The sequence below is a fragment of the Somniosus microcephalus genome, chromosome 11 (assembly GCF_052327205.1).
Source record: "Somniosus microcephalus isolate GS21.2 chromosome 11, FLI_Smic_1.0, whole genome shotgun sequence".
NCBI lineage: Eukaryota > Metazoa > Chordata > Chondrichthyes > Squaliformes > Somniosidae > Somniosus > Somniosus microcephalus.
Genome location: NC_140997.1, coordinates 200,034,127 through 200,060,321, shown reverse-complemented (window position 1 = coordinate 200,060,321; position 26,195 = coordinate 200,034,127). Strand labels below are relative to the sequence as shown.

The window sequence follows — 26,195 nt, the reverse complement described above, 5'->3', positions numbered from 1 at the left end:
TACCAGTTACATCCTCAAAAGAGTCCAGTAGATTAGTCAAGCACGATTTACCTTTTGTAAATCCATGTTGACTTTGTCCGATCCTGTCACTGTTTTCCAAGTGCTCTGCTATTACATCTTTTATAATGGACTCTAGCATTTTCCCCACTACCGATGTCAGGCTTACCGCTCTACAATTCCCCGTTTTCTCTCTACCACCTTTTTTGAATAGTGGGGTAACATTAGCTACCCTCCAATCCATGGGAACTGTTCCAGAGTTTATAGAATTTTGGAAGATGACCAGCAATGCATCTACTATTTCTAGGGCCACTTCCTGAAGTACCCTAGGATGTAGATCATCAGGCCCTGGGGATTTATCGGCCTTCAATCCCATCAATTTCCCTAACACCATTTCCCTACAAATACTGGTTTCATTCAGTTCCTCCCTCTCATTAGACCCTATGTTCCCCTCCTTTGTGAAGACAGAACCAAAGTATGTATTTAATTGGTCTGCCATTTCTTTGTTCCCCATTATAAAATCCCCTGATTCTGACTGCAAAGGACCTACGCTTCACTTCACCAATCTTTTTCTCTTCACATATCTATAGAAGCTTTTACAGTCAGTTTTTATGTTCCCTGAAAGCTTACTCTTATATTCTATTTTCCCCCTCTTATTTAATCCCTTTGTCCTCCTTTGCTGAATCGTAAACTGCTCCTAATCCTCAGGTTTGCTGCTTTTTCTGGCCAATTTATATGTCCTCTCCTTGCATCTTATGCTATCCCTAATTTCCCTTGTTAGCCACAGCCGAGTCACCTTTTTTGTTTTATTTTTATGCCAAACAGGGATGAACAAATTCTGTAGTTCATCCATGCGATCTTTAAACGTTTGCCATTGCCTATCCACCGTCAACCCTTTAAGTAACGTTCCCCCGTTAAATCCATCCTACCCAACTCGCGCCTCATACCATCGTAGTCTCCTTTATTTAAATTCAGGACCCTAGTCTCCGAGTCAACTACTTCACTCTCCATCTTAATGAAGAATTCTATCATATTATGATCGCTCCTCCCCAAAGGGCCTCGCACAACAACATTGCTAATTAATCCTCTCATTACATAATACAGTCTAAGATGGCCTGATCTCTAGTTGGATCTTCGACATATTGGTCCAGGAAACCATCCCATATACACTCCAGGAATTCCTCCTCCACAGTATTGTTACTAATTTGGTTATCATGTTATTATACTGAAAAGGTACAGGCCTCAAATGTGTACCATTTATCATGCTGCTTGATTCAGGGGAGTCTGTACACCACTTTTTATTGTCATGCAATAAGCATACTCCTAAAATGCTCTAGGGTAAACTTCTCACCCTCTTCACACTTAATGAAATGAGATAACTTACCATTAGTTCTTAGACATTTCCCAGATACTGAATAGGGAAAATGGAACTACAGAATAAGAGGGCCATCACAGGCATCGCAATTAAAAGACTTCTACTGTACCTTCATCCCAACATGGTCAGTTAAAACAGATTTATTTTTTTTTTTTTAAATAAACGTACAACTCAGCAAGCATTACATTCTAATGATTGCAAGGGTATGTTCTGCAGCTTTTTACGGAGCGCCGCGATTAGAAGCCATCTACCAGCTTGTAGCCTCTCACGAGTATAGCTGTCAAAAAAATGTTCCATATGCTATGAGAGGCAATATTATTACATGTTAAAAAATGTATTTTAGAGTAGGTTTTCAATATATTCTCTAGCTCTGCACAAATACGACCTTAGAAGCCACATGTACCAATTTAGAACAGTGATCTTCAAATTTTTATATGGGGGGAGGAATGGGGGCTGTAAATATTGACAAAGCCCAAGGGCTCATGAATTATCAGCTACCTAAAATGAAAACTGTCCTTTAATTGCAGTATACTTTTGTCTGTATAGATCAACAGAAATAACATGATAATGGCCCAGAAATTCAGGTCTCCACGGGTGAGTACGCACGGGGTACTCACCCGTAAGCCCAATGGAAGTGCCGGTTTCCTGCATGCACTGCGCATGCGCGGGAAACCGGCACTTCCGTTCCCCTGAAAGGGGTTCAGAAGTCGAACGCGTGCGCAGGAGAGGCAGCGCGTGTGCATCAAACTTACGTTTTTTTGCAGGTTTTCCCGGGAGGGTAAGTCTCCAGAAGTTAGACATATAAAAAGCAGTCGCAAGGCCTGCTTTTTAACAAGGTAAGTGGTGAATTAATTAAAATTAAAACATTTTTTCCACAGGTTTATTATTTTTAAATACTTTAATGGGAAGGTTATTTTTTAGCCCCGTTAGAAAATGTAATTCATTTTTTCAAAAATTTAAATTGTTTAAAATAGTTATTTCATGTAATTTATAGTTTATTTTTAAAAATGTGATGGTTTTTTTTCTATTTATTTGAAGATTTAGTGATGTTTTGGGGCTTGTAGTATTTATAGGTTTGACATTCAAACTTATGAATGAAGCATTCCCTGCTGTCATTGGCTCTCCATGGCCCACGTAATCCTAGGGGACGCATCGAACTAACTGCGCCCCTGGGATTTGCAAACACTGCGCGCCGGCAGTTGGAGGAGGCCCAGGATCGGAATCCCACGCGGGCCCACAGTTCAACAGCCGGCGCGCAAGGTAAGTGCAGGTCGGGGGCTTGCACCCGCAGGAAGCCCCCGACCCGAATTTCTGGGCCAATAAGTCAACAAATACTCAAAAACACATGAATTTCCAAAACCATCATGGCATGCTGTATGCCCTGCCACACACTGACAAAACATCTAATAACCTCATGGACCCCTCTTGGACTTGCAGGTGCCCACCCCAGTTTGAAAACCTGTAACTTAGATTATCTGTCTTTATTACTTCCTCAATCTTTGTGTCAAGTATTAAAACATGGCTAAGTAATAGCACTCTCACCCAAATCAGAAGGTTGAGAGTTGAGCACATAATCCCGGCTGGCACTTCAGTATCTGACAACACAGCACTCACTAAGTACTGCACTGACGTGTATGCCTTGGTATGTACTCAAGTCCTGGAGTAGGACTTGAACCCAATAATTTCTTACTCAGTGTGCTACCACTGAATCTGACTGAATTATATAAAGCTTAAGAAATAAACTAATTGCATAATTCTTTCATTACCAAATGTCTCTGCAATAGTACCTAAAGGCTGTGCTTTAATAACTGTTTAACTCCGTTCTATTCAGATCATCTCTCAAAACTCAAGAAAAAACAGTCCATACAAACCTTTATATATGTGTGTGTGTGTGTATAAATGCAAGTGTGAGTGTTTGTGCCCTTTTTGAAGATCACTGTTCCAAGTTGGTACATGTGGCTTCTATGGATGATACTCGTGTAGAAAGCATTGGAAACCTGCTCTAAAACACATACATTTAAAAAAAAATGTAATACCACATTTCGTAGCATACGTAAGAAATGCAGCAGGCTGGAGATGCTCTGATGAGATGACACAGGAGAGGCATTGGATGAAGATTGTGTCAGAAACCATGTGAAAAAGCTGCAGAGAGGTTAAGGAGGAGAACAAGGGATGATGTACCAGTCAGTCAGAGAATGCCATTTTGTGACAGGTGGGGCCATTTTAGTGCTGTGGGAAGAGGCTAAAATCCAATTGGAAGAATTTAAAGAGGGAGTTGCTGGAGTGACAAACACGGATTTGGGAGTCAGCACATTCAAAAATTCAAAGGAAGGGAGGAAGAAGATAGATTGCAAGGATAGATGGGTTGAGGCTTTTTTTTCCCCTTAGGGAAGGGGTGATGGTGACAGTTTTAAGAGAGCAATTTAAAATATCAGCTAGCATGGGGCCAGGAAAGGAAGTTGGTTGGTCAGTTTAGTGGAAATGGGATTGAGGGAGCAGGGGTGGGTCACATGGCTGAAATGAGCTCAGGGAGGGCATGGAGAGACATGGAAGAGAAACTAAAGAGAGACAGGGGTTCAGGGATAGGGTGTGCGGGGGTGGGAAGGGGGGGCAGGAAGAGAGAGAAGCAACAGCGTCAACTGAATGAATGGTTTCCCTCTTCGTGACAAAGAAACCCGTGAGCTCCTCACACTTGTTAGAGATGGGAGGGAGTAGGAGAGGAGAGTGGGTTTAAAGGAAGTGGTTGGTAGTGGAATAAAGAAGCCAAGGATTATTTTTGCTCTCCATGATCCTTGAGGAATGGGTGGTTTTGACAGAAGAGGCCAAGTAGAGCTTGATGTGCTCTGACCCGGTCTGGCGATGGATCTGGCCAGTTTCTGTAAGGTATGTTCAACCAAGTGTCCCTTGGACTAGGAGTGAAAATGGGGACATAGTGAGATGGGAGATAGTGTAGGCTTTGCTGGAGCCATCGGCATCAAATGTAGAGGCGAAGGAGTGAGCAAATCAGCTGTAGCATTATTGTGGCAAATGGAGGGCTAAAGGCTAGCCAGTTGGGAATTTGAAAGTGTAGTTTTAAGTGACTTGTGGGATAGAGCATTTCCCAGTACTGCACTGGAGTGTTAGATTACGAGGTGAAACTCTTCGATTGAGGCTCGAATCTTCTACCTCAGAGGCAAGAATGCTACCAACTAGGCCAAGTTGCAGTTGGAACAGCTACTCCCAAAGAAATTGAATAGACAAGAATATCAAGTTTTTAATCTGTTATGTCAGAACTGTTAAATGCACCTATAATCCTGCAAAATTACATGAAAAATTGTAACAGGTTGCCATTCAAGTCAGTCAGTGACATATCTGGCAGGACTAATGACATTGCACCAGACACATTGTACAAATTTGTAAGATTGCTGTTGGATGGGAAAAGCAACAAGATTTGATTTTCTGGATGATGCTGATTATCCAAATGATACACCATAAAATTATAGCAATTTCATAAGAGGGTGCATAACATTTCTCATTGATGCTCCAAATTTCCCAAACATATTATGCTTGAAAAATTGATCATTGCTGAAACTTAGTAGAGAAATGGGAAGTAGTCATTTTATCAAAATTAAACCTGGCGAATTGTTCAAGGAGCTGCAGACAATAATGGCATTGAGGAAGAAATTTAAAAAAGGAAACAAACTGATGCCATAAACCTGGTGTTGTTTCAGAAAGGGATAGATGGCCAGTATCCTTTAAAACCAGATTTCACCAGTCAGAATCTTGTAATAGATCTTTGGTGAGATCAGCAAGCATACATAAAATTGTTGAGTTTAGCAGTCATGGCTGGCCTGGCCTGGCCTGAATATTGTAGCTGAAATCAACTAGTTACAACTTCTGTCAACAATTTTCCTCACACTCAACATATTGGAGGCGCATCCAAGCAAGATGTAATATGTCCAAAGTCAGGACAACGTTGATAACCAAAAAAGCAAGTATATTTGCCTGGAGCAGGTTTCCAGCTTCTATTGCGACTAACACACCAGAATTGACAACTCCAAGTTCCTGCCCCAGGGTTCCAACCTCAACAACAGGGTCTTTCACTGTAGATACTGTGATGAAAGCTAGACAGGGTATAATGGAGGTACTTGGCCAGACACTCAGTCACATTTGTTGAAACCATTTAGCAAAAATGGCAAGTAGAGTGGCCAAACTCAAAAAAATGAAAGGCATTTTACTTCATCTTGGCTTTCACATGGCCTTGAATTGTAAATTGGGGAAAATATGCAGATAGTGGTTTACATGATATTCTAGTTGAATCAGATGCCTAGCAGCAACACTGCAGTCTCCCCAGTGAGTGGCAAATGTTACAATAGAGGAGTGATGGCCCACAAACAGGTGGCTGAAACAATGGAAAGACTCAAGACTAATCTGTTTTGACAGATTCAAATTAACTTTTCTGAAAAGACTGAAGGTGAAAGCAAAGCAGAGATACTGAAAGTCCTGCAAAATTTAGCAGGACAGAAAGACAATTTATTGAATTGCTTGGATACATTCATGGATAATCCAAATTATTGCACTTCTAGAATAACTATTAACATGGTGCACTCTCTGCAAACATTCAGAGACATCTACATACAAAAAGACAGACAGGAAAAAAAACTGGCCAATTCATTAAGCTTGTCCAAAACAGTCATGATGCGACTAAGCATCATGACTCCCAGTGTAACCTCTCACCAGCAGTCATGGAATCTCCTGGGAAAGGTAAAAGAAACTAGTGAAGCAAACTTTAGGCAATTAAGGAGGGGAAGAAAAATCTGTGTAATTCCTCTCTGACCCACAAAGGCAAAACAAGTTCCAAGAGATCACAATGCCCATGAGGTATATATCAAACACCCCACCTAGTACCAATAGTAGCCACAGCAAGAAACACAACCAGCCCCTTTTTGAACTGTTGCTATGAATCAACACTCACCACATAAGCCAGTAAGTTGTTCTAAGTTGAGAACCCTGTGCATAAACAACAAGCTCCTGACATCCAACCTAGTAATTATGCTTACATCACCCATCAGTTTCCTTAACTTATCTAATTCAAATCGCAGTCCAGTCCCTCAGTCAGTGTAAACACCAATTAAATCTCCTCATAGCCCATGCTGTTCTAGAATAAAAAGACCTAGCTCCCTAAGCCTATGGTAACTAGGGGCTTTTAAACTAGAGATCATTCTAGTGGCCCTCCTTTGAACCTTTTCCAGGGCCTCTAGATCACCCTCCATGTGATGGGACCAAAACCGAACACAGTATTCCGGATGAGGCCTAACTAGACTCTTTAATGGAGGACACAAGAGTTTGTTTTTTAATTATATACTGAACTGTCCACGCTATATATCCTAATACCCTATTTGCCTTTGCAATACCTTTCATCTTGATAGTGGTATCTATTTCATCATCTCTGAAAGAGTAAACTATGCTTGCTGACTCACAGTTCGGCTTGGAATATGCTAAATAAATAGACATGGATTTATCCAAATTATAACCTCAATGTGATTAAAAAGGGAAGAACCTCAACCCATAGTTTTATGTTATAATAAATAAGCAATTGAAGTTGATGAAGTAATTATGCAACTAATATGGTATTAACAGTTAATAGAACCTAAAGTTGAAAATTAAACTGCATGGATACCCTAAACTGCAGAATGCAAGTGAAGATTAGTGATGCAATAGCAGAGGTACTAACATAAACCTCTAGAAATGGAAATTACACCAAAGAATTGGAAGATGATTCATTTTACATCATTAATGCACAAAGGTGGTGTGAATAATCCAGTTTACTGTAGATCAGTGTGCTGCCTCTCGTCAGTCTTATGAAAATATGTTCAGGGAATGAGCAGATACAGGATGAATGCAGTTCAAAGTTTTATAAAAAACTGCAATACTAAACTTCAGGAAAAAATTGAGACTGTAAGTATGCCCTAAATGGCAACAATTTCATTGAAAAGACGACCAGAGACACCAGGATGCTGGCATAACTTTTTAAAAGCAGGATTATCTAGTGTTCAGTTAACAAGATGCAAGTACCATACATATCACAAAGGTTAAGGGAGAGATTTAATAACAGTATAAAATGAAGGCCCGGATTGTGCAGTTAGCGGTGACAGCGCTCGCCTTTCATTACGGCTGCCCAGAGACTTTTTGTGGGCTTTTGCGCGGCAACTTTGTCATCGGGAGTCCGATACCGCACGGCGCCCTCTACAGGACATCTGGGGCCTGTGTGAACAGGAATGTAACAGCGTGTCTCCTCAACCAATCAGATTAAAGAGTCCTCACAGACACGCAGAATCTAAACCAGGAAATGCAAGTTATAATATTTAATTCAATGTAAAATCATGTACAGAAAGCAAAATAAGAGGGAAAGAAAGATGGGATTGAGAGATAAGAGAAACAGAAAAAAGTAATTTTTAAAAAAAAGTTATAAAATCTCCAACAATAATTAAAATCGAAGGAATGAGACGCCAGACTTGTCAAAGTTAATTTTCAGTGCCAGAGAGGTTGTTTGGCAGTAATCAAGACTTATCATGCCATTAAAAATTCACATACACTTGAATGGACAAGCCAAGCCCCAACTTTTTCTAGCATGTTTAGTGGGTAACTAGTGGGAAAGGAGCAGGATAAATCGTACAGAAACTTCCTGTTTTCCACGTTTTACTGCACATGCGTGGACACCGGAAAATGCTGTCCAATTTACTCCATAATAATGGTGAGCACCGATAGCCTCATCGTTAGTATTACCGCAAAATCTGGGCCAATGAAATACTTTGCAAAGGTAAATAATGAAAGATTATTTCTGTAAATTAGTAACAAAGGGACTACAAACTCAGGATTGGCACCACAAGTACAAGAGGGGAGATTAGAAGGAATCCCCCATCTCAGTATAAGAGGGGCGTTTAGAAGGAATCCCTCCACCAGAGTTATTAGGATCTTGAATATCACAAATAACTACTGAAGATGAGTCAATCACAATGTTTAAGACGGAATTAAAACACTTGAAGATAGATATTAAAGGGTAGGTGAAAAAAGCAGCCAGTACCAGGACAGGTACGATGCGCCAAAGGGCCTTTTTGTGTGTTGATTTCTACGATCCCATAGTTTGCTTCCTGATGACTTCAGTATTCATCTGATCGCAAAACAGTTGTAGAACACAGATTAAGTATTACATTTTGCAAATATAACTTGACATCTGAAAGCATAGAAGTCAGCCATTAACCAGAAGACCCTCTCTAACCCCTAAATTAGAATTTTTGCACACTGCACCCCACGACCCCAAGGAATGTGGTGTAACTCATTTCTGACCTCTCACTACTAGTGGTTAAACAGACTGAAAGTTGTTCCTTGCTACAACTTCAAATTTATTCCATCTTGGCTCAGAGTCTAATTTAATTTATGCTGCTTTAGAATAGAATCACTTTCACATAAATACTGCATTACCTCATCTTGAAAGCCATTTTCTTAGGGGAAGCCATATGCTATCTTTACAAAAATGATTGTGACACACATTTGAAAAAATGAAGATTATTTCAAGTTAGATGACGGTTATTGTAAGGTAATACTATAAGTGATAATATGGCCAACTGACCGAGTTACTACTTCCAGAAAACCACAAGCTTAATTCTGAACTAAGCACCGGATTATACCAAATCGCCTTCCATTCATTTGCTGCAATTCCCAATCCAGACATAATATACAAACTAGACACAATGACATCCTTCTCAGTTATTGCTCAGTACGTGACTTGATTTCACTTGATAACGTGTAAAGTCTTGGCCTATAACATTTAAGTCATATTAGTAGAAGACCATACATTTGCCAAAAAGCTATTAACTGTTTAACAAAGGAAACCCAACAAAGGTAGCTGGACAGGACAAGAAACATTTGATACTGGCCCGTATTTTCTGACCCCACGGGTGTGTATGAGGTGTATACACACCCGTCGGGGCCTCGCAAGTGCCGGTTTCAGGCATGCGAAGCACATGCGCTGAAACCCGGCACTTCCGATCTGTCAAGAGTCCTCTGCCTGCCCGGGAGAAGGGCCTCCGCAGGCAGAGAGTTCCGCTTTCTGCTCAACCTCCGCCCGCTGAAAGCCTTTAAAAATCTTATGCCTGGTAAAAGCAGGCGCTTTTACCAGCAAGAGTTTAAAAAAGTAAAAAAATTCCACTCATTTAAAATACTTTTTAAAGAGGTAAGTTTATTTTTAGCCCCATAAAAAAATTATTTTTTTCAAAAAATTAAATGTTTAAAATATTTAATTTAATGTAATTTTAAAAAATGTATTTAATGTTGTGTGTTTTTTGGGTGATCCCCATTCATACTTTTGACAGGTCTATGCGGAGAAACTGGTCAAAAGTGTGAAGGGGATTCCCTTCTTTGATTGGTTCCCCATGGCCCACGTGATCCCAGGGACACTTGCGAACCGCCGGCGCCCCTGGGATACCTGGGCCTCTGCGCACGCGGACCAGGAATAGAGATGTCGGGACCTACGGAGCCAGCAGGTAAGTTCATAGGCACGCAGGAAGCCTCCAATCGGAAAATCTGGCCCACTGAATCCAAAAGAACAATTTGTACTTATTTTAAACATGGACAGAACAGTCAACCTGTAGCTAATGGTTGAGGCAATTTAGGGTGTCTCAATTTACATTACAGCTTTAGTGTCAATGCAAAGCGGTTTCACTTCACACCGACACTGCAATTTTAGTGTAAGCGCAGCCTAAATTCAGAATCTGGAAGGACGATGATCATTACACAAGTTTACTATCAGTGTGAAATGAAAACCACTTCAAAGTGTCACTAAACATATAGGATAAATACACAAACTTCTTCACAAACTCCAGTTTGTGAATCTTGCGCATTACCCCAGAACACCAGGTGCTCTACCCTCTTATTTAATAAACTGCATCAAGTGCTAAATGCTCAAGGGACCATTACTTTTCCATCCAAGTAACATGAACTTATTTCCCAGAAGTATTTTTTATATTTAGTCATAATCTTTTTGCTAATTTTCCCAAAGAACCATACACTATTTTTCAGCGTCATGCCAAGCACGCCCTTCAATGTCTCCATTCACAACTTCAACCTTTTTTTGAAAGAAGGATCACTGGCCAGTCCAACAATTTATGAGATGTGATACGTAGACACTTGGGAGCAAGATAAGTTCCCATGTTCTTGTTCCAAGCATCATTTTGTAGTTTCAGTTCCTCATTAGATTTACAGAGAAAATCAATTACAGGAAACTTTGTGCTATCCGGCACCGACGGGACCGAGCTGTTGCCGTCCCATCAAAACTGCCGGACAAACCAGCGCTAATGTTAAAACATATGGAAGCTTTTGAGCTCCGTATCTAGCAACAAACCCTGTTGCTTAGCAACAGCTTCTAAACAGTCGGCCGTAGCTTGCAAGCGTCTCTGTAGCTAAGCAACAGCTTTAGCTAGACCTTGCAGAGCCTGAGTAGTGAAAAAAAAGCAACGAAAAGAAAAAAAAAACTTACTGAACCGACTCCTGAATTTTGCCGGTGGCTCGAACATTCCGGACAGTTAACCTGCGGGTAAACCAAAGTTTCCTGTACGCATTAAGCTCGACACCCTTAACAGCTTTCCCACAAAAGCTTCACATGTAGGTTAGAAAAACACAAGGTCTGATCCCCAAAACTGGCTCATGGAATACTTTACATATTTTAAAGAGTATGCGTAAGATGTGTTAAAGAAATCCAGCTAAGTTTCTACCTTCTACATGTTTCACAGGCCCAAAGACCAAGATGATGGGCTGGAAATTGCGGTCGGAGGCTTCCCACGGCCGAATGGCTCCGAACCGCAAGTAATCTCTGCACCTACCTAGTGCCTCTGTACCTTTGAAGACTCGTGTTCCTGGGCCTGCAGGCATACACCTGCGTAAAAGCCCACGTATCCCGGGGTGCAGGCGGTTCGCAAGCATCCCTGGGATCACATGGGCCAGCCCAACCAATCACAAAGGGGGATGCCTATTATGCTTATGGGGATTCCATTTACGTACGGAATCCCCATAAGCATAATGAATCCACTAAAAAGCACACCACCACAATACTGAAATAAAAATAAATCATCACGTGGTCAAAATTAATTTAAATAAAATTTAAAACAAATTTAATTTTTTGAAAAATAAATTTAAACATTTTTCAAGGGGCCAAAATAACCTAAACTAATTAAAGGTTTTTGTATGGTTAAATTAAAAAAAAAAGTTATTGTAATATTTATTTAGACCCTTATGTTGGTAAAAGGCATGCTTTTACCAGGCGTAAGGGTTTTGTGGGCATTCGCTGTGCAGTAGTTGGGCAAATAGCCCAACTCTGCGCCAGTGAATGTCCATTTCCTGCAGATTCGTACGGTCGGTCAAGCTGACTGAAACTCGACAGATCGCAAGTTCTGGGCTTTCACGCATGTGCATTGCAAGCGGAAACCCGGAACCCGCAGGACACTTACGACCACGTACGCAGCGGTCCTAGGCCCCGGAAAATCCAGGCCATAATTTACTCTATAATCTAAATCAGGGTAAGCTCATCATCTGACGGGTGGTTCACCCGTTCACCTCTAGCCTACAATTAATTCATTTTGATCGCTCCATTTTATGGATATGGCTATGGTCAGGGCTTTACAGACTTTTCCCTCCCAAGCACCATATACACCTGTGTTCTTCCTCTTTCCCACATCCCTGTACTGTTAACATTTTTTATATTTTGGATGTGGGTGACAGTCAAATTCACATTTATTGCCCATCCCTAGCGACCCTGAAGTAGTGGTGGTGAGCCTTCTCCTTGAACTGCTGGAGTCTTTGTGATGACACCATCAAAACTGATCATATACAGTCTCCCAATTCTAACTTGTTCTTTTTTGACTTCAAAACTGTGAAACACTTAACCTCTCTGTTTTTCCTTCCTCCTATAACCTTTAGACTTTTAAAAGGTTATAGGAGGAAGGAAAGACCAAAAGATTAAGTGTTTCACATCACCTAATTACCACTCACGGATTCACCTCATCCCCATCAGCACTTCCTGATTTACCATTTTTCAAAACAAAACTCATTTCAATTTTGGTGGCGTAGGACACGATAAGCCTTCATCTCGATTTCTCAATAAGTATAAATCTCATTCTTCAGAATGCCATCCTCATTGATCATGATCGCCTTGCCCTTACTATGACTGCCAACAATAACAACTTGTATTTATATAGTGCCTTTAACACAAGTAAAACGTCCCTATGCAATGCACAGGACTATTGCAAGACAAAAAAAACTGACACCAAGCCACATGAGAATAAATTAGGGCAGGTGACCAAAAACTTGGTCAAAGAGGTAGGCTTTAGGGGGCGTCTTAAAGGAGGAAAGCGAGGTAGAGAGGCGGAGAGGTTTCAGGAGGGAGTTCCAGAGCTTAGGGCCTAGGCAACGGAAGGCACGGCCACCAATGGTTGAGCGATTATAATCAGGGATGCTCAAGAGGGCAGAATTAGAGGAGCGCAGATATCTCGGGGGGGGGGGGGGGGGGTTTGTGGTGGGGCTGTAGGAGATTACAGAGATAGGATGGGGCGAGGCCATGGAGGGATTTGAAAACAAGTATGAGAATGTTGAAATCGAAGCGCTGCTTAACCGGAAGCCAATGTAGGTCAGCGAGCACAGGGGTGACAGGCGAACGGGACTTGGTGCGAGTTAGGACACGGGCAGCAGAGTTTTGGATCACCTCAAGTTTACGTAGCGTAGAACGTGGGAGGCCAGCCAGGAGTGCGTTGGAGATCAAGTCTAGAAGGAACAAAGGCATGGATGAGAGTTTCAGCAGCGGATGAGCTGAGGCAAGGGCGGAGACGGGCAATGTTAGAGGTGGAAATAGGCGGTCTTAGTTATGCTATGGATATGTCGTCGGAAGCTCACTTCAGAGTCAAATATGACACCAAGGTTGTGAACAGTGTGGTTCAGCCTCAGACAGATGTTAGGGAGCGGGATGGAGTCAGTGGTTAGGGAATGGAGTTTGTGGCAGGGACCAAAAACAATGGCTTCGGTCTTTCCCAGTATTTATTTGGAGAAAACGTTTGCTCATCCAGAACTGGATGTTGGACAAGCAGTCTGACAATTTAGAGACCGTGGAGGGGTCAAGAGAAAAGGAAGTGAGGTAGAGCTGGGTGTCGTCAATATACATGTGGAAACTGGTGCTGTGTTTTCGGAGGATGTCGCCAAGGGGCGACATGTAGATGAGAAATAGGAGGGGGCCAAGGATAGATCCTTGGGGGACACCAGAGGCAACGATGCGAGAGCGGGAAGAGAAGCTCAAGATGAGCGGGGAGAGGTCATGAGGGGAGATCGGAGAGACACTGGAGAAAGGTGAGAGTTCAGGGCTAGGGCGTTGGAGAAGGATGGAGTGGTCAACTGTGTCAAAGGCTGCAGACAAGTCAAGAAGGACGAGGAGGGATAGTTTACCTTTGTCACAGTCACAAAGGATGTCATTTGTGACTTTAATAAGAACCGTTTCGGTAATGTGGCAAGGGCGGAAACCTGATTGGAGGGATTCAAACATGAAATTGTGGGAAAGATGGGCACGGATTTGGAAGGCGACAACATGTTCAAGGACTGGAGAGGAAAGGGAGGCTGGAGATGGGGTAGCAGTTTGCAAGGATGGAGGGATCTAGGGTTGGTTTTTTGAGGGAGAGGGGGACATTACTTGAGGAGAACCGTTAACAATGTCAGCTAGCATGGGAGCCAGAAAAGGAAGTTGGGTGGTCAGCAGTTTGGTGGGAATAGGGTCGAGGGAGCAGGACGTGGGTCTCATGGACAAGATGAGCGCGGCGAGGTCATGAGGGGAGATCGGAGAGAAACTGGAGAAAGGTGAGAGTTCAGGGCTAGGGCATTAATAATGCCGATTTGTTTAAAGTGCCTGCTGTGTTTTGGCACCTTGCTTTCTTCTAAGCTGAGACAATCTCCCATATTGTATTATTGCCACAGTTTCACTCCTACAAGTTTTTAAAATAACTCCCTTGATGGGTAAATGTACCACCCAGTGTGGTGCATATGCATACATTCCGGGAAGTCCATGGTTCATTTCCTGACTGTGCTTTGTTAGCAATCTCAGCTAAAGCAGCAGCTGGGCAATACAGGTGGCCTCAGCACTCCTGTCCAGGGGAGGGGAACAGAGAAGCAGTAATACAGGTGGCCTCAGCACTCCTGTCCAGGGGAGGGGAACAGAGAAGCAGTAATACAGGTGGCCTCAGCACCTCTGGGTCAGGGGAGGGGAATGGAGAAGAGGGGAGAAGCAGTAAAGCAATCAGCCAAGGTTCTTGCTTCTGAAGGCTTTCCAGTGAGGCTTGCCTGAAATTACACAAGTGTGGATGTGAAGGAAGGACTCGGCTGTGCTGCCCTTTTTGTTGAAGAGTAATTGAGCTTACTAAATGGAAATGGGACCTTAACTTTTGAGGTCAGAAAAAAGAGCAACAGATGGTTTATTGGTCTCGATAAAATGATGATTTTTTTTCTTGCACACTCTGCTCAATTCCCAGCAGCACAATTTGGAAGGGGCAAATATCCAAGACTGGCAAGCAATCATACACGGTCACATGACTAGCATCTACCGATAGCGGTCAACGAGGTAATAATCATAGATGCAGCAAATTACCTCAGCCACAAATGAAGGCTACAAAACCTCATTCCAGAGCTCAACTTGTGGAGACAAATACAAAATTATTTATCACCAGTTAAGAAGCTACATGAATAGCTTTCAAAATTAGTCGCCCAATCTATCTGGCACCCAGATGGATAGTTGCTTCCTTTGTATTATAAACTACAATGTTGATACCGGAAAGGAAAATATTTACAAAACATAGGGAAAGGAGAAACAGGATAAAATTCAATTATGGAACAAATATAAATTTGGTTAGAAGAAAGCTTTTACATTGCACCAGTCATGGGAATGTTCCATTTTCCACTACTAATTCAAATCTCAACAATATCAAATAAAGAATGTGTACTTTATCCTACAAAATGTACTAAGCACTAGAAGAGGAATGGAATACTGAACCAGGGGAAAGTGTTTATGAAGGGTAATGAAAACATGGGAGAAAAGACCGATTCTGTAAAGGTTTTAAGAGGAGAGAAGTAGTGAAGTGGAAGGGTTTAATGAGAGTGTTCAGCTAAATATTATGGGTGCAGCAAATTACCTGCTACTACTCGTAAGGTAAAGGAAGCAAGAAGCTGGAATCAAAAGAACAAAGGGTGAGAAGGAGAAACAAGTCTGGAGGAGGCTGCAGGGTAGAATGGACTGAAGTCATGGAGAAATCCAAATTCTAAATTTAATGCAATGGGTTGTAGGGAGCCAGTGTAGATCCACAAGAATGGGCCTGATGGGCTTGTAAGTAAAAGGACAACATACAGTCACAGCATTTTGCAACGGTTGGAGTTTATGGAGGGTAGACAAAGGAAGCCCAGGGATAAGAGCATTGAGATAAGAGAGTCAGATGGTTGCAAAAGCACATAAGGGTTTCAGCAACAGAGAGCCAACATAAGCATGAAATGTTGAGGATATAAAGATAAGCATTCTTGGTGGCCAATAGAATGTGGGTCTTGAGCTCAGTTCACAGTTGAAAAAGACACCAAGGTTTCACATGGTCTTGTTCAATGCAAGCGAGTGGCCTAGGAGAGATGAGTCAGTGGCTGGCACCAAGAATGTTGGCTTCAACCATAATGTAATGTAAACAGGAACAATTGTTCAAAAGTTATTTACAAATATGCACTTTAAAAAAAAACCTTTAAATGTAACAAAGCATCTCAAAGCACTTCAGATGCAAAAAAAACCTACCAAATAAGCCATGCAGAAATAGTGGCATAACAAAATGCAAAGTAAATACATTGTCATGAAGAAAGAGCGCATCTGGACTGCAAAAGTGTAATATAACCAGACATGTTGACAAGCAAAATTGTGGAAACATTTATATACTATAATTAATTTGAACAGTTTTCCCCATCACCCAATGCTTTTTTGCATCAGTTAGCTGGTTAAAAGCTCCTCCTGATATAAAACTGTGAATTCTCTTCTACTCAAAACACTTAATGAAATAGTATTTCACTTCAACATCATGATGGCATGATGGAATAGTACCTGTTTGCTAGGACAAGTCATTAAAGCAAGGTTTTATTAGCCAAACACAGAACAATGCCAGCATTATTTTGTTACTACAAATTATGCTACTTTGTGTATTTCAATTGGTTTTCAAGAACACTGCCAAAAATATCTTCCAATCTAATCACTAGTGTTTAGAATTATTAGTTATTCAACAGAAAGGTTTTAAAAAATAGACAATGCAAAACCTAAGCTAGTAATTTGCAAGTTTCTCAGTACCTACCATTATTCAAAACTACAACTCCAGATCATGTACTTATTATGTTCAAAACTGATGTCTCATTTTTACCATTTTGTCTCCTCCTATAGATAGCTCTGTTATGAATGTTCAGCCACCGCTAGACTCTGTGCTGCAGGCCCTTTCCTGGAATATTGAAAAGGAAAAATTTGCAGGGCTATAGGGAAAGAGCAGGGAAGTGAAACTATTTGGATAGCTCTTTCAAAGAGTATGGAATGATGATGGGCCAAATGGTCTCTTTCGGTGCTGTATAATTCTATTAACAATGGCTTTAGAATACAGTAATAATGCAACTGAAGTGAGAACTTTTCAAAACGAGCTTAAACCAATGTTTGCCAATCTGGTGGAATCATGTTGCTACGATTAAGTTTCAGAATAAAAGGACGAGGGTTGCGAAGGGGTGGAAAGTTTCTGGTAAATTTCCGGAAATTTTCCACGGGAAGTTTAGCTTGGGAATTTTGCCCAAAAAAGCATATGCTAGCATAATATTGTTTTTTTTGTATTTCTTTATTTATCACAGGTTCTCTGTTAAAATTACTAACAGAGATGGAATCTTAATTATTACGGAATTTCTTAATCAATATATGTTTATCTTCTTACTTGGCTTGTTTTAATAATTACAAGTTGTGTGTGTGACTGTGAACAAATGTGTCCTGATTGGTTGGACGAGCGGATGAACGATTGGTGATGTAGCATCGTGCGTGCACAGGTCATGCTTCCATCACATGGAGCATCAGGAAAAATTTACTCACCATTGCAATTGTGATCAACCGCAGTTCGACACAGACTAATGCCCTTTATTTCTCTGCATAGAACAATACTACATTTACCGTCGGATGTGTGGAAGCATTTTACCCCAGGCATTAAAGATGGAAAGACTGTGTACATGTGCAAACACTGTACAAAGCCATATGTAAAGAATGCCACAAAGATGCAGCAGCATTTATCCAAATGCAACAACTTCACTCAAAGCTCACAGCAGTCAGCCCAGAGTTCCTCTGCTTCCATTCAAGATGATGATGGTTCATATTCAGCATCAGGCTCCTTATCATCAGCAACTCCTGGCCCACTTGGAAGGTTCTTTGATACAATGGATAACCATAGCCAGAAGAATGCAGACGAGTGCCTTGCTCGAGCTGTATATGCGACAGGCTCACCCCTCATGCTCACAGCCAATGTGTACTGGAAGAGATTTTTCAATGTTATTCGCCCCGCATACTGTCCTCCCACCAGACATGCTTTGTCTACTTATTTGCTGGAGGCTGAGTATAACAGAGTCCAAGGAAAGCTCAAAGAAATGATAGAGATGGCAGACTGTGTTGCAGCTATCTCAGATGGGTGGTCAAATGTACGAGGGGAGGGCATCATAAACGACATCGTCTCCACTCCTCTCCCAGCGTTCTTCAAGAGCACAGACACGAAGGAAAACAGACACACAGGCACATACATTGCTGATGAGCTGAAAACAGTCATCAATGATCTTGGATCACAAAAGGTCTTTGCAGTAGTTACTGACAATGCTGCGAATATGAAGGCTGCTTGGGCTCAAGTGGAGGAGGCCTACCCTCATATTACGTCTATTGGGTGCACAGCTCATGGGCTCAACCTGCTCCTCAAGGACATCATGGGTTTGAGAACCATTGAAACACTGTACAAGAGAGCCAAGCAAGTTGTTAAGTATGTCAGGGGAAAACAGGTAGTTGCAGCAACCTACAACTCCAAGCAAACGACAAAGAACAAGAACACCACACTGAAGCTGCCCAGCAACACTAGATGGGGTGGCGTTGTCATAATGTACAATAGCCTTCTGGAGGGTAAGGAGTCACTGCAAAAAATGGCAATATCCTAGTCTGGGGATATGGAAACCACCATCAAGAAAATACTGCTGGATGATGTGTTTTGGGAGAGAGTGGTTAGCAGCCTTAAACTACTCTCACCAGTAGCATCTGCAATTGCTCAGATTGAAGGAGATGACGCTGTCTTGTCAGATGTTCTCAAGCTTTTTGCTGATTAAAAAGAACAAATCAGCATTGCCCTACCCACATCCCTGCTGCTCAAAGCAGAGAAGGCAATTGTTCAATTCATACAGACACGTCAAGAATTTGTGTCAAGTCGATTCATGCTGCAGCATACATGCTGGGAGACCAATACTTTCTGGAGAACAGATCAACAGCGCTTACAGTGAAATTTCTACCCTCACGCCACCTCAATCTGGAAGTGGGCAAAGTTCTGGGAAGTCTGGCAAAGTTCTCTACCAAGCAAGGTCTTTGGAATGGGGACTAGATATGGGAATCATGCAAGCATATCAGTGCACATACCTGATGGAAGGGACTTTGTGCATCTCAGGCCCTGTCACCCGTTGCATCGGTGATACTCCAAATCCCACCTTCATCAGCGGCCTCTGAACGAAACTGGTCACTTTTTGGGAATATGCATACAAAGGTGCGCAACAGGCTGACTAACAAGAGAGTGGAGAAACTGGTGGCTATCCGGGCAAACCTACAACTTATTGAGCCAGATACAGGTGTCCACCACACAGCTAGACAGTGACACAGAGGAGGAAATGGACATGTCCGAGCCAGAGTCAGAGAATCAGGAGGAGCAATGCTGAGTAGAAGACTCAAAGGGACAAAATAAGGACAAATTACAGGCTAAATAAGCTGACACTCTATTTTATTTTATTTTATTTTAGATGGGTCTTTTTTGTGGGGGTTCAATAAAATTCAAAATTATAACCTAAAATTTTGAAAGCCTGTTTTTATTTGTATGGAACAGGATGTCTATTTTGATGACAAAGATAATATAAGGGTCAGAGGCAAAAACCATCAGTGTGCAAAAAAACTCAAAATTCCCATAAATTCCCATGGAAAGTTTCCTCTTTTAAAAATTCCTGGAATTTTGCAACACTAAAAAGGACATACACAGAAAAGCAAGTTTAAAAAAATTGACTGATCATGTACAATATCAATTGCGCTTCCTCTTGCATTCCGTAACCATTATAATCTCCAACTTAAATATTCTTTATGTTTAGAAACTAAAGTGTTGCTGACCTGGCACCAATACAGTCAAATGTATTTGCAGTTGAAGATTTTCTGGGGGTTTGTATTGATGCCTGACCCCTTTGTGAACTAAACAAACAACAGGAGCATTGCAACTGATAGCACACACATAATTAAATTAAACAAGGTGCTAAGACATCAAATTAAGGGTTTCATACAGTCTACTGAACTGTCCAATAACCCTAGGCATCTTAAAAAGGTGCACACAGTACACATAGCTGTACATTTATTTGTGTTTGTCAGTCACCCATTACATGCTCTGAACTGTTAGTCAGAGGTAGCTTTGAAAGGTTGAGTGTGTGGAACATCCTCACAATCTAAAATTCATCTGGGAAATGAGTACTGTCCACAAGCCACTGCATCCATTGAGGAGGAAGTGGGAGAAGAACCAGTTCTACATGTCTGTTTCTGTGATGCCTGTACAATATCAGGCCAATCAGCAACCCCCACCCCACCCTTCCCATGATATATGGGCTCTGCAAGAACCACCACCACAAAGTTCATAAATCAGCAGCCCACACAAGAGCTGGGAGAATCTGTCCAACGAGGCCGATATCTAACACTTGTGACTGGTCGGAACCCAATAATGTACTACTGCAGTTCTCATTCAACCCCATTTCAAACCCAAGGAAAACTATATTGCTCAAAAGGAGGTTGTAGGAAGACCCAATATATCCTACAGAAAAATTGAATTTTTTTCCTACACAAGAAACCAACAGTAATTTGCCCCAATGTCATGCCAAAATATACATAAAAGCAGTGTCATAACTATCGTTCATACCATGCAGTGAGATTACATTTGTACCTACTATTGCTGGAGTAAGGATGCTCACCCCATATGAAAGAGAAGCAAGTACTGTAATACTTAGGATGGTGAAAGTGGAATTCTGCAGAGACAATTACAGCTTCTTTATGTGGTAAAGAGATCTATTAAAAGACGTTTAAGATTTGACATTTTATCCACAGGTCAAAAATAATTGCTCTCAATTCTAAAATGGACACATGGCAGAGCGAACATGTCACAATAATCACTACCTGATGTTGGACAGTACCTCTGTTGCATGAGATAAGTAAATATTATAACTTCAGGAAAAAATCTAATCAAGTAATGCAAATTTCTTTATAATCACTTGAAAGTGAGATCTCTAGTACACTGATCTTTTGGACAGTTCAAATGGAATTTCCTTTAAGCTTAAATTTTATAGCAATCCTAAGAAACTGGAGTGTATTACTTTATGTAATGGCTGATTAGAATCTGGATTGAATCATGTGTAAATCGATGTTCCAGAAATCATCTCACACCATCTAATTATGTTTAAGTACAGTAATGTTTTCAGAATTTGGCCAATACCGTGGAATAAAATGGAAGAAAACCCAAGTTTTTACTACAGTGTTTTTTTGCAAAGAAAATGTTTAACACCCATAATTTTAATCACGTCATTTTTCTCTAAGCCTAAGGAAATGAGAATGGACAATTTTACAAAACCAATTACTGTCCGATTTAAGCGCTACTGGACAGCCTGTAGTGCATTCCGCTTTTTCGTTTAAGGCGATCAAACCAAAAAAACTGTAACCTCAACCCGAAATGACTTTCAAAAGTAAAGATAGAATGTTAATTCATACACACTGGACCAATTTTAAACTATGATTTCAATACTGTGATATAACATGCGGTTCTTTAGAGCAAAGCACTGAAGGCAATTTAAATTGTCCAGTGAGGCAATATAGAAACTTCAAATACGGTAGCACCTCACTCTCAGACTTCTCCATCAATTCCAGCAAAAGTTTTACGGGAGAACAAAATTATTAACATGAAGTCAGTGGGCGACGGTCGGTCTTGTTTCGGTATGTATTTTCCATAAACCAGTACAAAGAAAGCAAGCATACTATTAACTCAGGCAATGCGTAGTTTCCCAGGTTGACGGGTGTTATGCTGACTGCTTGGGTCAGAAGAAACGATCTGCCCAACCTCAACCCTACACGTTATAGGCAGCGAGTTTATCCCTCTTCCTTGCATTTAAACCCGCCGATAATGATTCACATCTATATTTGACAATCTTTGAAACCAGATGAGATATGTTTATGGCATTGCCCAGATTGACAGAAGGATAGATGATACAAGTAACAATGGTTACTAGAATATAAAATGTCCGTTTAGTATCTGTTCGCATATTCAGCGGATTACGATGTATAGTACAACCCGCTCTGGATTACACAGCAGTTTGAAATGTCCTGTAGTAAGGTGCCATGCAATTACCAAGCGAGTGAACAGCAAGAAATACTGTGCATGGAGTTGCGAACAATCCCGAACCTCTCCCTAAATGAACTGAATTGGGTTTTATTTTACTGCAATAAGCGACAACACAGAGAGCGAAGGTTTTAACCTGTTTTACAAGCGCACAGACTACCAGTTAAGCACCTTACCTGAAGCTCACACCAGGCGACCTCCAGCCATGTCTCCGTGTCCAGACCCTTGTAGACCGTCTTGAAAGAGCCTCTGCCAAGTTCAATATCAAACTTGAGAAATCTACCGTCGGGTGAAGTGGCGACCGCTTTGATCTCAGATTCCTCCTCGTTCTCTTCACTCTTGGACTTGGAGAGGTCTTTGGCGCTGTCCGGCGGCTCTTTGGATGCGCTCTCGCCCGCTTTGCCTTCCTTCTCTTCGTCGGCGCTGACGCTCTCGGTAGCGCTGCCTTTCTTGCCAGCTTGGCTCTCGGTGCTGGACCCTTCGGCGGCGGCGGCTTCCCCTTGCATGGCTCTCAACACCACGCTTTTCGCCTCCTCGGCGCTCTGCTTCTCCGGCTCGGCCTCGTTCTGCAGCAGCCGGCTCGGCCTGTCACCCGGCGCCGAGAGCGGCACCGACAGCGGCACCAAGAGGGGCACAATCCGCCGGACAAACCTCTGAGTGACGAGCGGCTGATCCCGGGCGAGCGGATTCAGCGCGCCGGGGGCAGCTCGCTGCCTCTTCTTCATCATCACTGCAGCAGAGTCCATGTTGCTGCTGCTGCTGGGAGCTGCAGATCCATCCTTCTTCTCCTCCTCCTCCTCCTCTCCACCATCACCGCACTCGGGGCCATTCCCAGCGCCCACCGCAGACACGCCGCCGCCTCCCCCAGACCCGTCCACGCTCGCCGCTCCGGCGCTGTCACTCACTGTGGCCGTTATCTCCGACACCCCCGGCTTCCCGCTCATATCATCCTTCGGCTCCATTTAAATGTGGCCGGAGGAGGGGTCGCTGAGGGGAGGGGAGCTGGACACACACACACCAAAAAAAAACGGACTAAATTTATGGAGAGACTGTGGTGATGGGACTCGACACGATGCCCCGCTGCAAAGACTGACGCAGCTTCCCCCCGCACCGGCACCAATCACCCCCGCCTCCTCCCCAAAGACGTCTCCCACAACAGCCCGAAGCTGCAACTTTATCCATTCAGATATTATTTTAAAACAAGCCACCCCAGCCCCCGTGTCAGCATCACCCTGCTCCGGCGGCCGCCGCTAATGTTGCTGCTGCTGCTGTGGCTCCGGACGGCGTACTGACGTCAACGGCACGTTAGCGTCAAGGCGCGCGACCGGCGGCCCGGAGCGCGTGAGCTGTTGCTGCCGGCGCTGCAGGGGTTTAGCGGAGCAGCGTCGTTAACTCACTGGGGTCCCCCCCCCCCCAACATTATTACTGTTATATTGATTTTTTTTTAATTCTCTCTCACATAACAATCGATCTCGACTCAGTGCAGAACAACGCCATAAACAGGCGTTTGCCTATTTTTAATAAACCTATAAAGGTGACACTGGGTGTCACCAGCCGAAAGACAGCTCCGCAAGTCCCCTCTCTTAAGGAGGCACCACTAATATGATTTAGACATAAAGTGTCATTAACTAAAGAAACCTATCATTCTAAATCATAATATTGTTGCTTGTGTCAATTGGACACTCTGTACCCTGCGGTACCCGCCGGTCACGGAAGGATAAACAGGCTTTGTAATGTAGTCTTCAAGCAGACAGTACATTTGTAATTTTCTATGAGGAAAAATAAACTCATTGCACAGTACCTATCACAGCATGTCGTACCTTCAGATCTTATAGCAGGAACATTTAACTTTTCATTTATGTCACACTGAGCTATGGATAATTGTTAAAAACATTTATATATTTGCAATCAACACACTATAAACAACAACTAACTGGCAGTAAATGCTCATTCACAAGCACTTAAGCAAAATTCTTGCAATGTCACTACCAGTTTAAAAAAAATTCTATTTCTAATTCACAAGCAACAGTTGATATTTAATGATGCATTACTACTAGTCCTAATGAGGAGACTGAGGCATGAGGGACAGAATTATAGTACTGTCATGGAACATAAACAACCAGAACCACAAGAGAGAGGCAATGTGTATCAGAGTTGCATCTGACATAATGTTCAAAGTTTTCAGCATGTTTATTCATGCAGTACAATAAAATTAAAATCTTGTATATGTTTCTGCTTTTTTCCTCCCTTCACTTCAGAAGGTGCTGACTTCTGCTGACGTGCCACCCATCAGAGCTTTTTGTCCACATCTCCAGTCTTCATGGATGAATCTAGTCAGTGGGGCCAATTTTCAGGTCCACATTACAGGGAGTCCTGCCTATGGGTCGCAAATATTGGGAAATTGTGCTGTGCCACCAACCCCTCCATTCCACGATTTCTCAGCCATTTGTTATAATGGTTGGAAAATTATAGTCGGCGTACTTCTGCTACCCAATATGGGTGACTGACAGTAGCACAAACTAAAAAATGACCATGAGTGAATCTTAGCAGGCTATTTAGCCATGACAGCATCAAACACTTCTAATTCTGCCCAATCTGCTGTACTGTCAGTGAAGACCACTGGCTTGCAAGTAGCCAATTCTGGCTGTTTTTTTGTTCTCCCTAACCCATGGGTAGACACTAATTATAGCCTCCCTATTGCCATCCTCGGTGAGATAAATTAAGTCAACACAAACCTGGGTTCTTCCTGGTCTAACATCTTTAATTGCTCAGTGTGAAACACTAAGGACAGACAAGCATTCAGTGTGAGGGTTACAGGAATACCAGAGATGGTTACAAATGTGAACATGATTATATAAAATTGGTAATCTTGTAAGAGGTGGTTAGGTGTAAACGAGTGGATAGTGCTCAAGATGGGCAGAAAGCAATTCAGAGTGCTAGAAATGGATTGGAGCAGTTGATTTGGGAGAACAAGAAATTGTAAATTTGCTTGAAAAAGCTTTGTCACAGCCTTAGTGCAAATGTTGCCTACTGAATAGTGACCATGCCATAGCAAGCTGTGAAACTGAATTCAATAAATTGGTGATTTGTGAACTGGCAACAGATAAAATAAATGTGAAAATTGCTGCAAAAACTCAAATGGTTCACTAATGTCATTCAGGGAAGGGACGTGCTGCCCCTGCCTGGTCTACCTAGATGTAACTCCAGTCCAGCACTACATGGATGACTCCTAATCCCTTTGGGGAAACTAGAGATGGACAATAAATACAGCTTAGCCAGTGTTACCCACATCCCCAAAACAAATTTAAATATAAGCTCAGTCTTCTTCTTTAGGATTTATCCACGAATAAAGTTACAGTGCTAAAAATTACCCTTTCCAAACTTCCAGGCCCATGAAATTCAAATAGGATAAACCAACAAATAAGAGATATAAATAAAATTAGGATGGAGTTGCATTGAAATGAAGAGCCACATTGCAAAGGCTTGTGAGCCATAGTTTGGACATCCTTGGATTAGAGTACATTGCTGAAGCAGACTGCAGGTAGCTTTGGTTTCCTCCCAGTCCTTGCTAGGCATCACTCAGACTATCAATGGTTTCAAATCATAGAAAAATATTTTACGTTACAGACATCCCACACTTTGAAAAGCACAAAGCTTCACCCCACCCCCAGATGAAAAAAAATGTTATCCTCTTTTTATTAATTTGTGAAATAGGAAGATAAATGTATGTCCCCTAACAGACCTTGTTAACAACAGGGTTGTAGCTATAACTTTTTTTTAAAGATTTAAGTCACATCACCTATTTTCCAATCTTCTCTAGCCAAATAAGTATATATTGGGCCAGAATTTGCTGTAGCAGGGCATTTAATGGCACCTACTTGCCCCTACACCCTTTGTTAAAAAAACTTTTGTCCACAAATTTACTGAAAGTGTGAACTAAGAATAGTGTACCTGAGTGAACAGGGAAACCAACAGGGTATCTCCTTAACCAATGCGATTTAAGGATTGGGAAATAAACAGTGGAAGGACTGAGAAGGAGGGTGAATTAAAGGCGAGAATTCAATGTCAAATAAGGTACGGAAATAGAAATAAAGAGAGGGAAAGATTGGATTAAGAGAGGAAAGAGG

At 42.0% G+C, this 26,195-nt stretch overlaps 1 protein-coding gene across 7 annotated transcripts in view; it reads right to left on the bottom strand.

The window, feature by feature from the left end:
- Window positions 1-23,446, bottom strand: part of LOC147111119 (serine/threonine-protein kinase WNK2-like) — a 204,809-nt gene extending 181,363 nt beyond the window's left edge. For all 7 annotated transcript variants that reach the window (XM_086001680.1, XM_086001682.1, XM_086001683.1 and 4 more), the window contains exon 1: window positions 22,245-23,446. In XM_086001680.1, coding sequence (XP_085857806.1) covers window positions 22,245-23,030 — 786 coding nt within the window. In that variant the 5' untranslated portion in view covers window positions 23,031-23,446. The remainder of the gene's footprint in view (window positions 1-22,244) is intronic.
- Window positions 23,447-26,195: the final 2,749 nt, after the last annotated feature.